Below are 15,414 nucleotides of genomic sequence, written 5' to 3'. Positions count from 1 at the left end.
TTTTACTATGCAGGCTGGATAAATAAATAAAAGCCACGTTATACTGTCGAAATTTTATTAAAATTGGTGGGTTAGTCACTACAGTGATGGGTTTTTGTGGACTGCCTATTAGAGGGGCACGATAAACCCAGTTATATAGTTACTCCGGTTGTAGAGGCGAGGAGGGTAACTCCCGAGGTGGTATTAGAGCTCACTTCACGTCGAACCCCCACGTGAATGTGTAACTCGGCCAACGTCAAGGAATGACTAGTTTTAAAAATAAAAATGTGTTTCACGTGTGAATATTTTAACATCCTTGGTAGACTCGGTTAGATGCCTCGGCCAAGGTATCCTCGATAATTAGTTTTGGCTTGAGCCTTGTTTTAATAAAAGACATAAGCCTTAACAACTGTTTTGGTAAATTACAAATATTTTATGGTTTAAAAAACAAATTGAAAACATTATGAAATGGGTTGAAATTTGTTGTTTAAACTTGCCTCCATTTTACTCGCCTTTAGATATTTATGATAATGTCTGTTTACTCATTGGGATTTTATAATCTCACCAGCCTCCTTTCCACCCATTTCAGGTTCAATATAGACTGTAGATAACTGATCTCATCGAGGACTACCATTGGATCTGCATTTTCCAAACCGTAGGTTCACAGTCCTCTTTACTTTTGTTTATTCGGGGGCCCTCTTGTTATTGTAAATTAAATTAAATATTTTAGCTTACTGTATTTCAATATGTATAAATTTATTTAGCTTTTACGCTATAAAAATTATTCACGTATAACTCTATAAATATTGTTTTATAAGAAAATAGAATATTTTTCTTAATATTTCTTTTATTTTCTTATTATATTCAAATAACCGTAATTTCGTTTTAAATGAAGATTTTAGACTTTTAAACTCATTTTGAATATGAATTATGTGTTTTGTACTTGTATATTACGTTTTAACCAGTTTTGAAATTTTTGAAAAAAAAATGACCAAAATATCTCTGTGTGGCGAAAATTTTATTTTGATTGTTTTTGATCTAAAATAGTATATATTCTCTAAAAACTCGATATTTAACAATGATTGCTCACAGGAAAGAAAAGAAACTGATATGTAAGCCTTACGGGGTTCCGGTTGGCATTCCGAATAATGAGTGTCAATCGGGACGTCGCAGCGATTGTCATGGGCCTGAGGGAGGTTCCGGGTCGTGACAATTCTATTGGTATCAGAGCTTTTGGTTTTAAAGATAAGAGCTTTTGGTTTTAAAGATAAGAGTTTTTGGTTTTAAAGTGGTTTTAAAAATTTACAGTATCAGTGCGGCCCCGGATTAAGTTAGGTTAGGTTGAATAGAATGCATGCATTTTCATATAGAGCCTATAGTTCCCTAAGCTTGCTCGTTTTCTTTTATAGATTATTATGCCTCCTCGACGTGGACGCCCACCTCTCACTAGATCGGTTGGGAGGGAAAAAGGTCGTTCCCAACGTCGTCAACTAGATGTAGTAGGGGAAGAATCGGCTGCGTCTACCATTCGGGCAGCACCTGCTGCTGAGCAGGCCGATAGTCCTCCACATCCTCCACCTCCTCCACCACCTACTGGTATTCCCACCATGCCTACTGAGGCAGCACAGGCATTGACAGCTTTCTTTACCGTAATGGCTGGTGGAGCTTCGACTGGTCAAGTTCCACCTATAGTACCACCAGTTACTCCTTTAGTTTCACCACCGGTACAAGATGTATCCATTTTCAAGAAGCTAAAGGAGGCTAGACAGCTTGGTTGTGTGTCTTTCACGGGTGAGTTGGATGCCACTGTGGCAAAGGACTGGATTAATCAGGTTTCAGAGACTCTCTCTAATATGAGATTAGACGACGACATGAAGCTGATGGTGGCTACGAGATTATTAGAGAAGAGGGCTCGTACTTGGTGGAATTTAGTGAAGTCCCATTCCACTACTCCTCAGACGTGGTCTGATTTTCTCAGGAAATTCGATGGTCAATATTTCACTTATTTTCATCAGAAAGAAAGGAAGAGAGAATTTTTGAGTTTGAAATAGGGAAATCTAACTGTAGAGGAGTACGAGACTCGTTTTAACAAGTTGATGTTATATGTACCGGATCTGGTGAAATCTGAGCAGGATCAGGCTAGTTATTTTGAGGAAGGGCTCCGTAATGAGATTAGAGAGCGAATGATAGTGACTGGTAGGGAGCCACATAAGGAGGTGGTACAGATGGCTTTACGAGCTGAGAAGCTTGCGACTGAGAATAGAAGGATTCAGACTGAGTTTGTAAAAAGGAGGAATCTTGGTATGTCTTCTAGTCAGCTAGTAAAAAGAGGCAAGGACTCAGCGACTTCAGGGAGCACTACTTCTGTTTCCGTGACATCTCCTCGACTTTCATTTCCACTATCACAACAGAGACCTTCGAGGTTTAGCAGATCTGCTATGACTGGTTTTGGGAAGAGTTTCGGAGGTTCTGACAGATGCAGAAATTGTGGGAATTATCATAGTGGGCTATGTAGAGGGCCAACAAGATGTTTCCAATGTGGACAGACGGGTCATATTAAGAGTAATTGCCCATGGTTAGGATGAGCCATGGTAGTTGCATCATCTTCACCAACTCACACTGATATGCAGAGGAGAGATTCTTTTGGGTTGCCACAGAGACAGGGAGTGGCCATACGGTCCGGTGTGGAGAGTAATACCCCGGCACATCCACCTTCGAGACCATAGACTCGTACCTCGACAAGAATTTTCGCTGTGACGGAAGATGAGACACAGGTCTGACCTGGAGCAGTGATAGGTACTATGTCTTTATTTGATAAAGATGCTTATGTTTTGATAGATTCTGGCTCAGATAGGTCTTATGTGAGCACCACATTTGCAACAATTGCTGATAGAAACTTGTCACCATTAGAGGAAGAAATTGTAATTCACACCCCTTTAGAAGAAAAGCTAGTTAGAAACAGTTGTTATAGAGACTGTGGGGTAAGGGTAGGCGATGAAGAATTTAGGGGTGACTTAATTCCTCTAGAGATCCTGAATTTTGATCTAATATTGGGTATGGACTAGTTAACTGCACATCGGGCGAACGTGGATTGTTTTCGAAAGGAAGTTGTTCTTCGAAATTCGGAGGGAGCAGAGATTGTGTTTGTAGGGAAACGTCGAGTATTACCGTCCTGTGTAATCTCGGCCATCAAAGCTTCGAAATTAGTGCAGAAAGGGTATCCGACTTATTTGGCATACGTGATCGATACTTCAAAGTGGGAACCTAACTTAGAGGATGTCCCGATAGTAAGTGAGTTTCCTAATGTATTTCCTGATGATTTACCAGGACTGCCTCCTGATCGAGAGCTTGAGTTCCCTATTGATTTACTTTCGGGTACCGCACCTATTTCTATCCCTCCATATAGAATGGCTCCGGCAGAGTTGAAGGAGTTGAAAGTACAATTGCAAGAGTTGGTGGACAAGGGTTTTATACGCCCTAGTATATCTCCATGGGGAGCACCGGTTTTATTTGTGAAAAAGAAAGACGGTACACTTCGGTTATGTATCGATTACCGACAGCTTAACAGAATGACCATTAAGAACAAGTATCCGTTACCGAGGATTGATGATCTTTTCGATCAATTACAGGGAGCTACAGTGTTTTCCAAGGTTGATCTAAGGTCTGGGTATCATCAGTTGAGGATTAAAGAACAGGATGTACCCAAGACAGCGTTCAGGACTCGGTACGGTCATTATGAGTTCTTGGTCATGCCTTTCGGGTTAACTAACGCACCGGCAGCTTTTATGGATCTCATGAATAGGGTGTTCCACCCTTACTTGGACAAGTTTGTTATTGTGTTCATTGATGACATACTGGTTTACTCGAGAGATAATGATGAGCACGCTGCCCACTTGCGTATAGTATTACAAACTTTGAGGGAAAGACAGTTGTATGCAAAGTTTTCGAAGTGTGAGTTTTGGTTACAGGAAGTGGTATTCTTGGGACACGTAGTATCGAGAACTGGAATATATGTTGATCCTAAGAAAGTAGAGGCAATTTTACAATGGGAGCAACCTAAGACAGTGACGGAGATTCGTAGTTTCCTCGGATTAGCCGGTTATTATCGGAGGTTTGTTCAGGGGTTTTCCTTAATAGCAGCTCCTTTGACCCGTCTAACTCGTAAGGGAGTTAAGTTTGTGTGGGATGATGTTTGTGAGAATCGATTTCAGGAGCTAAAGAACCGGTTAACCTCCGCTCCCGTTTTAACACTTCCTGTTAATGGTAAGGGATTTGTAGTATATAGTGATGCCTCAAAGTTGGGGTTGGGGTGCGTATTGATGCAGGATGAAAAAGTTGTGGCTTATGCTTCTAGACAGCTAAAGAGGCATGAAGCAAATTACCCTACCCATGATTTAGAGTTAGCAGCAGTGGTGTTTGCTTTAAAAATCTGGAGGCATTACTTGTATGGTGAGCATTGTCGGATATTTACGGATCACAAGAGTTTAAAATATTTGCTCACCCAAAAGGAGCTTAATTTGAGGCAAAGGCGATGGTTGGAGTTGATAAAAGATTATGACTTGGTGATAGACTATCATCCGGGAAAGGCGAACGTTGTAGCTGATGCCTTAAGTCGTAAGTCTTCATCGTCTTTAGCAGCACTTCAGAGTTGTTATTTTCCAGCATTAATAGAGATGAAATCTCTTGGGGTCCAGTTGAGAAATGGTGAGGATGGATCCTTATTGGCAAACTTCATTGTGCGACCTTCGTTACTTAATCAGATCAAGGACATTCAGAGGTCTGATGATGAGTTAAGAAAAGAAATTCAAAAACTGACCGATGGGGGAGTTAGTGAGTTCAGATTTGGAGAGGATAACGTCTTGATGTTTAAAGATCGAGTTTGTGTTCCTGAGGGAAACCAGTTGAGACAGGCGATCATGGAAGAAGCCCATTCATCTGCCTATGCATTACATCCCGGAAGCACCAAGATGTATAGGACTATCAGGGAGAATTATTGGTGGCCGGGTATGAAGCGAGACGTAGCAGAATTCGTAGCAAAGTGTCTCGTATGTCAGCAAGTTAAGGCGGAGCATCAGAGGCCAGCAGGTACACTTCAGTCTTTACCTGTTCCCGAGTGGAAATGGGAGCATGTAACTATGGATTTTGTTTTGGGATTGCCGCGGACACAGAGGGGAAAGGATGCGATCTGGGTGATCGTAGATCGGTTGACTAAGTCCGCTCACTTTTTAGCTGTCCATAGTACATACTCTATTGAGAAGCTGGCTCAGCTCTATATAGATGAGATTGTGAGGCTACATGGAGTTCCCGTTTCTATAGTGTCAGACCGAGATCCTCGATTCACTTCTCGATTCTGGCCGAAATTTCAAGAAGCTCTCGGAACCAAATTGAAATTTAGCACTGCTTTTCACCCACAGACGGATGGTCAGTCAGAGAGGACTATCCAGACCTTGGAGGATATGTTACGGGCTTGTGTCATTGACTTTATTGGGAGTTGGGACAGACATTTGCCATTGGTGGAGTTCGCGTATAATAACAGTTTTCAGTCTAGTATTGGGATGGCACCATACGAGGCTTTGTATGGAAGGAAGTGCCGAACTCCGCTCTGTTGGGATGAAGTAGGTGAAAGGAAGTTAGTGAGTGTGGAATTGATCGAGCTAACTAATGACAAGATCAAGGTTATACGAGAGAGGCTAAAGGTAGCCCAGGATAGGCAGAAGAGCTATGCAGATAAACGGAGAAAAGACTTGGAGTTTGAGATCGATGATAAAGTTTTTCTTAAGGTTTCTCCTTGGAAAGGTAATAATTTGAATACTTTGAAGTATTAAATCTTATTGATTATACTATCATGATAAATTATGGTGTTTTATTGGATAATGAAAGGTGTGATTCGATTTGCGAAGAGGGGAAAGCTCAACCCGAGATATATTGGACCATTCCGAATCATTGAAAGGATTGGACCAGTGGCTTATCGGTTAGAATTACCTCCGGAGTTAGATCGGATCCACAACGTTTTCCATGTCTCCATGCTTAAGAAATATGTACCAGATCCCTCTCACGTCCTCGAAGCACCTCCGATCGAGTTGCATGACGATTTGAAGTTCGAGGTACAACCTGTGAGTATCTTGGATCGAAAGGATCGAGTACTGAGAAACAAGAGTATTTCAATGGTCAAAGTGTTGTGGAAAAGTGCTCGAATGGAGGAAATGACATGGGAAGTAGAGCATCAGATGAGGAACCAATACCCGCATCTATTTGTCGAATCTGGTAAGTGAAATTTTGAGGTCAAAATTTTATTTTAAGGGGGGTAGAATTGTAAAACCCGACCCTATAAATACATGTCATGACATACATGCATTGAGTAGCATGTTATTACGCTAGAAAAGCACCTAAGAATAGACGAAACCTGATATTGTACCTAACGGTACACTTAAATTGATTTAACCTCGAACTAGTTCAAATAGGAATTGTAGGATGAAATTTAATATTTTATAGTCCAGGAATGACTAAAAATGATTGTTCGGAGTTCGAGGGTTCATTTGGGGTAAAATTAGAAATTTTGATATTCAAGGGCAAAATCGTCATTTTGCCACCTAAGATAATAATTTGATCATGGAGTGAAATTTTTGACCAAGATTAACTATTTGGAGTATAATTTAATGATAGGAAGTGAAAAAGTTTAATTCTGGTGATTTTTGGAGTGTAGGGGCAAAATCGTAATTTTGCCACCCACGGACAAAATTTGAGATTTTGAGAGAATTTAGATCAAATTTGACAAATTGGAGAATGGTATGAGTATAAGGGATGAAAAATATGTCTATGGGCAATTTTTCAATTTTTGGGGCAAAAATGTAATTTTTGACTTTTACGGGGGCAAAAGTGTAAATTTCAAAAATTACTCCACCGAGACTTTGGATGAGTCTGAGAATTTTATCTAAGCTATGAATATATGAGACAAGTGTATGGTGAAAATTTGGAAACAAATGGATGAAATTTTAAAAATGGGCCAATGGGAAAGTGACATGTGGCATTTTTTAATGATATAATATTATTTTAATGAAAAGTCAGCCCATTTAAACCCAAATTTTAAGTGCTGGCCGGCCATAAGGAAGAACAAGAGAGGAAATAGAGAGGAAAGGAAGAAAAAAAGAAAAACCAAAGAGAAACAAGAAAATTCAAAGGGAAATTCGCGGTTTTCGACCGTTTACGCGTCTAACGGTAAGATTTTTCGATTTTAGCTTGATTTCTACCTTTCCTATGCCTTTATTTCCATTTAGCATGCTTGAGGAGAGAGATCAAAAAGTGATATCAAGGGCTGGACGAAATTCTAGGGGAGAGAAATTGAAATTTTTAGGTTTTGATTTTTAGTTAAATTGATAGTTTTAGTTAGTTAAATGTGTTTAGAAATTAAATTGGGCAAGAAATCATTAAATTTTCACAATACCCACTCTTGGCTGGATGCTCAATGCTGTACAATGATGATGAATTGATTTTATTCTAAGGGAAATGAAGAGAAAATGATGAAAAACGATTAAACGTGATAGAAAAACAAAGTAGAAAATTAACCGAGTTAATGTCCCATTTTTGGCCGAATTTTCCAAGGAAGGGAGTGAGCTGATTTTGTTGTTTTTAGAAGGTTATTGGCTGATATTTAATGGTTAGAAATGTTGGAGAGAGAATGGGATGATTTAGAGCTAAAATGGAGCGCGTTAGCAATTTATCGGGCAAAGTGCCAAAAATAGGTTAATACCGCGTTTAAGCCGTTTTAGGCTATTGCATTTCATACCATGCATTAGTATAGGATTTAAGTTAATTATATAGTGATTTAGCATCAATGTGATGAATTGTGTAAATTTTTGTAATGTGTCTAGGAGGAGAGCCTTCCGGAAAAGGCAAAGAAGTCGTACCCGACGAGTAGTGATCGGGGCGCTTAGAAAGCTTTTAGTTTGTACAAACGGTGAGTAAACTTATTATTATTGTAAATTATCTAGAGTTTATTTTAAATGCCCTTTATGTATTTTATGAAATGAGAACGAGATTAAAACGGGATTTTTGATGTTTTAGGAATAAATGTGACAAATAAAAATATATTGTATTGATTATGAAATTGAGTAATTGGAGGCTGCAAATTGACTTGAAAAATATATATTTTCCTAGGAATGGCTTATGAGAAATGAGTATATGTGGCTATATTTTGTGAGTGCATTGGGAAATTTATGTAAGTTGGTTTTACTATGCAGGCTGGATAAATAAATAAAAGCCACGTTATACTGTCGAAATTTTATTAAAATTGGTGGGTTAGTCACTGCAGTGACGGGTTTCCGTGGACTGCCTATTAGAGGGGCACGGTAAACCCAGTTATATAGTTACTCCGGTTGTAGAGGCGAGGAGGGTAACTCCCGGGGTAGTATTAGAGCTCACTTCACGTCGAACCCCCACGTGAATGTGTAACTCGGCCAACGCCAAGGGACGGCTGGTTTTAAAAATAAAAATGTGTTTCACGTGTGAATATTTTAACACCCTTGGCGGACTCGGTTAGATGCCTCGGCCAAGGTATCCCCGAGGATTAGTTTTGGCTTGAGCCTTGTTTTAATAAAAGACATAAGCCTTAACAACTGTTTTGGTAAATTACAAATATTTTATGGTTTAAGAAATAAATTGAAAACATTATGAAATGGGTTGAAATTTGTTGTTTAAACTTGCCTCCATTTTACTCGCCTTTAGATATTTATGATAATGTCTGTTTACTCATTGGGATTGCAAAATCTCACCCAACTCCTTTCCACCCATTTCAGGTTCAGTATAGACTGTAGATAGCTGATCTCATCGAGGACTACCATTGGATCTGCATTTTCCAAACCGTAGGTTCACAGTCCTCTTTACTTTTGTTTATTCGGGGGCCCTCTTGTTATTGTAAATTAAATTAAATATTTTGGCTTACTGTATTTCAGTATGTATAAATTTATTTAGCTTTTACGCTATAAAAATTATTCACGTATAACTCTATAAATATTGTTTTTTATAAGAAAATAGAATATTTTACTTAATATTTCTTTATTTCTTATTATATTCAAATAATCGTAATTTCGTTTTAAATGAAGATTTTAGACTTTTAAACTCATTTTGAATATGAATTATGTGTTTTGTACTTGTATATTACGTTTTAGCCAGTTTCAAAATTTTTGAGAAAAAAAATGACCAAAACACGCCTGTGTGGCGAAAATTTTATTTTGATTGTTTTTGATCTAAAATAGTATACGTTCTCTAAAAACTCGATATTTAACAATGATTGCTCACAGGAAAGGAAAGAAACTGATATGTAAGCCTTGCGGGGTTCCGGTTGGCATTCTGGATAATGAGTGTCAATCGGGATGTCGCGGCGATTGTCATGGCCCTGAGAGAGGTTCCGGGTCGTGACAGCTATACATATCAACAACATCAAATCAATGAGACCTTAATTAATGAATTAATAAATAAAATTTCTCATTAATATATTAAGTCAAAAAGTTATCTTCCACCATATAACAAGATAACTAGGGCTACTCTTTTAATTGAAGGCTTGTTGAGTCACTCAAGGCCAAATTTTTACACAAATACATTTGAGTTATTGGTGCGTCTTACTCAACTAATACCATGTTGTTCGAATGTGTCACCCATGACCGCATAGTATTAGAGGCATAATTAGGCAAAATATATATGATACATTTAGATAAGAAATTATCACTTAACTGATCTAGGAGTTATATAAGGTACAATTGGTAAACTACGTTACTTACCTAATAAACTTTTTATAATCGGTGTTTATTTTCTTTATTTTGTCATATGTAGATAGTTTTCGTCTTTCTAAGTTTGTTTTCTTCTTTTATTGAGGGTTTATGCTATCATTCGCAGTTCATTGGTTGTCAGAAAAGATCAATATAACATTTACTTTGATTCCTATAACAAGCTGCAGTCAGACAAATGATAAAATTTTTTCTTCCAGTGTAGGACATACTCCAAACAAAGCCGTTGATAGAAGCACAACTCAACTATAAACTTTTTGCTCACCTACTTTTAATGATCTGTCATTGAATTTTGATTGTCAAAATGCCTTTATTGTTTTTGCATCAATGCAACATAGTGTATTTAACATTTTGATCATAAATTTTGCATATACTTAAAACGCTGGCGATATATTGACAAACTATCTTGACTGTTGAATATTTTCAGTTACACCAAAATCCAAGCAGTTAAAAAAAAGTTGTATTTTGTTAGTAAGGTGGGAACAAATGTAAAGAATGATAAACTCTAAAATTATGAGCTTTCATTTTCTGTTTGCGACTATAATAGTTTTTGTATCTAATTTTCCTTAAAAAACAATCAAGAATAGGTTTCATATAAATGAATATACACAACTATACTATCCGAGCGTAACGCACGGGTCTTTTTCTAGTTTTATTAATGATGGACTAAAGTGAATAAGTGAAGGACTGAAATGAAAGGAATTAAAAAAATAAAAATAAAAAATATATAAAGTAAATGAAGGAGGGGTTAAATTGCAGAAAAAATAATAATAAAAAAAGTCTGAGGATCAAATTAAAGATGAGGAAAAATTAGACATCAAAAAACAAAAAAGAAAAGATGTTGTGGATTGAATTGTCGTGCCGCTATAGCCCCCACTTGTAAAATCAATTTGCAAACATGGGGGTATAACTCCCCACTTGAAAAACAAAATGGAATCCTAAGGAATAACCCCCACTTGTAATCACAACTTAAAACCACTTGTCCATGTTAAAGGAATTGGACGACATGGTAGGGTAGCCTCCACCTAGTTAATAACGCCACTACAAATTGTTTCATGTAAAAGTAAAACCAAGTTTCATGCTATTCTTTCTTCACTGGTTGATCACGCCTATGTCTCTTTCTTATGGAGGCTGTGAAATTGTTATTCAAGCCAAGCTCATTCTTCCCATCTCCAGGGGTGAGCAAGCAACGGGTAAAGAGCAAGGAAAATGATTGGAATGGCGCCATTAAAAAGAGAGTAAGGGAGAGCAATGGCTGCATCAAAGAACAGAAAATTGTGTGCAGAGGTGATATTGAGGAGAAAGACAATGAGTGTAGTGAAATTAAAGGAAAATAAACAAGAGTTGTGGCGGTGTTAAAGGCCAAATAAAAAAAAAAATGAGCGTCTCTCGGGGGTGATGGTACTGAGAATTGAAATCGGTTAAGGAGACATGGTTAGAGGGTCAGAAGATTGGGTCTATAGATTTTGAAACAGTAGAAGAAAATATTTATTGATGAGTTGTTAGCTTCAATTTAATTTGTCTAAAAATTTTGTTTCTATGCTTGCAGCTCATTCACTGTCCGTAAGCCGAGGGTCTTGGTTGCTTGATTATCGTTGCTTATGTTTAAGTTCAAATTTTACGAAGAGTGACTTGAATTTTACTTTGACATCTTAATTGTTTACGTTAAAATATTATAAAATCATGTTAATTTATAACCTTCTTAACAATTTAAATGATCATAATTTATTTTAAATTTACAACAAATACTTTGTTTCATAGCTATAAATCTTGTGACGGGTTCTTAAAATGCCTATTTCTGCTATGTACAATAAAAATAAAAATAAAAATCAAGACATAAATTTATGTTAATTAAAGATGGTTTTTATTTATTTTAGTTTTGATGTTGTTTATATGCAGTGAGGGAAAGTATAATAAAAGAAATTAGTAAGATGAAGATTTAAAATTCTAAAAGTTTGAATTTTTTTTAATAAACTCGAAAGAATTTAAAGTTTTTTTATCATCTATATCAACCTCGAGAGTGTCCATGAAAAGGTCACGTTGCATGTAAAATCTGCTATATATACATTAAGATTTTGTCGAAGATCTAGTAAAGGTCAGGTAACCATATTGTTGTTTTCGTGAACTTAAAGTTTTGTTCTTGAATTGCATGGTAGAATCAATGTAGGTTTGGAGACAAAGGAGAGTTAATGGTTGACCGTGCTTCCTTTGGTAGGTTTCTTTGATGTTTTTGGTCACCATAAGGAAACATTGACAATATTATTTGTTTGAAGCTGCCATGAAAACTAAGGCAAAGATCAAAAGGATAGCTATCTAAAAACATGAAAATGAAACAAGAACGAATGAGAGAGGATTTAGGGTTCTAGAGTTTAGCTTATGAAAGTTTTAAAATTTTGAATTTGGAGGTTAATTTTGATACTTATATTTAAAATTAACTATGACAATTTAATTAAATTTTACCATCTTGTGGTTGGAGGGAGAAGAAATATTCCACATTTTGTAGGCAATCCATGCCAAATAAAGCCAAGCCTAGCTACAACTCCGAGAAATAATTACACATGCTTTTACACCGGTAGATGTTGCTGGATCCAAAAAATGAAAATGTGGCACTACTATTTAAATATCATCACGTATGCATATATGGGATAATTTATAACTTAATAAATAAACAAATAATTGTTTTTTTAGCTTTTCCACTTTTATATTAACAAATATTTTAGAATTTTATCCTGATTAGAGTTGAAATTTGACTAATATTTTTTTAATTTTTTTTAAAGAAAAGTATTTCAAACGCATGTCTCTACAATAAATTATTTAAAATATATATTTTATCAATTAAAAAAATTATGTAATAATTTTCACGATGAAAATAGCTTTAAATTGCTCTCTCTTTTTTTGGAAATGTTAAAAGTTATAATCAAATTTTAGAAAATTAGTTTTGGTAATTTTCATGTATTATAAAAAGTAGAAACATTATCTTGAAAATAAATCAATTGAGGAAAAAAAATTTTTTTGAGAAAATCTTTGGTTAGGAATTCTTCTAAATAAAAATAAATTTATTTTAAAATTTTAATTCAAATATTTGTCTTGGAAATACTTTGATGAGTTTCTTTTGTATTTCAAAGAAAAGGAATTTTGAAGTTGTTTGTATTTCAGCAATTCCTTTTTCGCTTCAATTTCATTAAGCCTTCGCTTGAATTTATAAAAGAATACATCAACTTAATTCTAAGTTCCCAAACACACTTTAGAAAAGAGAAAAGAGAAAAGAAATAAAAAGAGAATTAATAATTATATATAAAATAAATTGATGAATTAAAAAAATAAAAAATATGTTTGTAATTGGTAACTTAACAAGCAAGTAATGTAGTCGGTTGATTTGAACTGGTATAAATAAATTCAAAATTTAAATTTAATTATTCATTTAGTCATTTATCTTGGTTGAAATCGTATTTAAATAAGTTTTTGTGTTTTTTCAAGAAATCAGATCGATTTTTTTGGGTTAGTCAGTGCTCTGTCTTGATCTTGTTAACATGTTTGTGCATCATCAAGAACGCTGGCAAGGAATGGCTCCCGAAGTTTTGCCTCCTCCAGGGAAACGACCCAGGATTGTTGCTCCTATCCCTGATTTCATTCCCAGTTTCACCAACATCTCACGATCCCCGAACCAACCTATACCATATTTTCATTATCAGAATCGCGGCCGTATTCCCTCTCCATCGCCTCACTCGTTTCATCCAATGCAGCATCAACAAGGCCAGGGTTTCATGGTAAACAACCCTAACCCAGGAGTTAACCTAATACTTCCTCCCACGATGGTCAAGCCTGTTACGGTTCAAGATTTCCAGCTTCAACATCAAAAAGAGCAGGGTTTTGCTGTTAAGAACCCTAGCGGGGGTGTTTTTTCTGCAACAACAGTCAAGCCGGTTCAAGTTCATGGCTTGAATCTACGTCAAGCACCGATTTCCTGTCTGCTTAAGCCCTATGCTACCATGAATGTGGTTCCTGAAAGGTCCATGCCAATCGAGAATACCCCTCCAGGACCGCCACCAGTTGCTCCGGTTTCGTCTCAACTTAGCTTTCCTCAATTGTCGAGTGCTGTACTGTCGGAGTTGCTTAACTCCGTCAGGGCACAAGGATTAGCCAAGCCTAACGAAGAAACACCCGTAGAGGATGCCGTTCCCCTGGAGTTTGATGCACATTGGCTTAAGGTGCGCCATGAATCGGTGATTAGATCCTTGTATTCTGATTTCCCCCGACAATGTCAAACTTGTGGACAAAGGTTCAAGACCCAGGAAAATCATAGCAAACACATGGATTGGCATGTCAGAAAAAACAGAGAAATTAAGAAGAAAAAGGTTAAACCTTCTCGACAATGGCTCTTGACTGAGAGTCAATGGGTTGCGTGTGCTGAAGCCCTGACTGACACTGACAATGGAGATCCTCCTGTGTTCGTGAGGCGGAACTCAATTGTGGGGATGGAAAACGATGAAGAATTGGCTGTTCGGGCTGACGAAGATCAGAGAGTATGTGCATTGTGCATGGAGGCTTTTGAGGATTTTTACAGTGATGAGACTGAAGATTGGATGTACAAAGAAGCTGTTTACATGAGGGCACCTTATGGATCAATGTCTGCAGGCAAAGATCGATCTCAGCAAGGTCCTATAGTTCATGCTAAGTGCCTGCCACAGACAGGAAAAATTTTAAACAACATAGGGTAGAGCAGGTGTTTAAATTTCACATGTACTCACAGATACTTCTTAGATTTCTTATATATTATCTTTTGAATTAATGAAAGCATTCTTCCTTCTTTTTTATTATTTCAATTGTGCCTTTCTTCTGCTATTTGCTATTTAATCTGTTCCATGTTGTTTTTGCGTGAATGAAGAATAATTAATTAGATGAATTGAAGGGATGCATGTCTTAATTAGTTTTTCTGTTTCTTTCTAAATTTTAACTGTTTCATGTTATGCACAAATGATCAACTCTGAATTCAGAATTCTTGTGGTGCTTTCCTGCATTTGCAGATTTCTTTTATTCTTACAAATGATGCCTAAACTGTAATTTTCGTGTATCTCTCTCAGCATCCTCATAATTACAATTCCTAGGATTGAAATGCAAGTTTCACATACATGTTTTCTACTGGTCAAACTATGTGATATCCAAACACATTGTGGTAACAGAAACACGGTTGTGAAATAAAACAGCTAGATGATTCAGTATTATACCCCAAATCTTGAGATGTTCTATGGAATCAACTTTCTTTTAGTCTGACAGGAAATTATAAAGAGATGCAAAACTCATGAATAACTGCAATGACTTTTGTTTCACATCAGTTATTTCATGTGTGATTATCAAAAGATTTACAAAAAGCTACATCAGGCCTTGAAGAAAGTTAGATGCTAGGATGATGTTGGACCTATGGCAGCACACACACTCACTCAATGCTGCTGGAAGTGATGCAGCAGAAGGCTAAGGGCAGTGTGCACTTAGACTCAAAGGCAGAATCAAATCTGTCTTAAGAACATACACAAAATCACACCAAAGTTTGCAAGGAAACAAAGGGGAAAATGAAGCTAGGAACCATAAAAATATGGCTCAACTCAATTGCATTTGCATTTGATTCAATCTGCTACAAGTGTTTATAGGCAGAGCAGTG

General features: G+C 36.7%; 2 protein-coding genes across 2 annotated transcripts in view; one reads left to right on the top strand and one right to left on the bottom strand.

The window, feature by feature from the left end:
* The window catches only part of LOC18598966 (DNA-directed RNA polymerase III subunit 2), a 20,464-nt gene extending 18,876 nt beyond the window's left edge, over positions 1-1,588 (bottom strand). Inside the window, exon 1 of the mRNA XM_018120981.1 lies at positions 1,574-1,588. Within this exon, the coding sequence (XP_017976470.1) occupies positions 1,574-1,588 (15 nt within the window). The remainder of the gene's footprint in view (positions 1-1,573) is intronic.
* On the top strand, positions 13,322-14,476 carry LOC18598965 (polyadenylation and cleavage factor homolog 4). The gene has a single exon (XM_018120979.1). It carries the CDS (start codon positions 13,322-13,324, stop codon positions 14,474-14,476), a length of 1,155 nt encoding a protein of 384 aa, XP_017976468.1.

This window comes from Theobroma cacao, chromosome 5 (genome assembly GCF_000208745.1).
Source record: "Theobroma cacao cultivar B97-61/B2 chromosome 5, Criollo_cocoa_genome_V2, whole genome shotgun sequence".
Lineage (NCBI taxonomy): Eukaryota > Viridiplantae > Streptophyta > Magnoliopsida > Malvales > Malvaceae > Theobroma > Theobroma cacao.
This window is presented reverse-complemented; position numbering and strand designations above follow the sequence as displayed.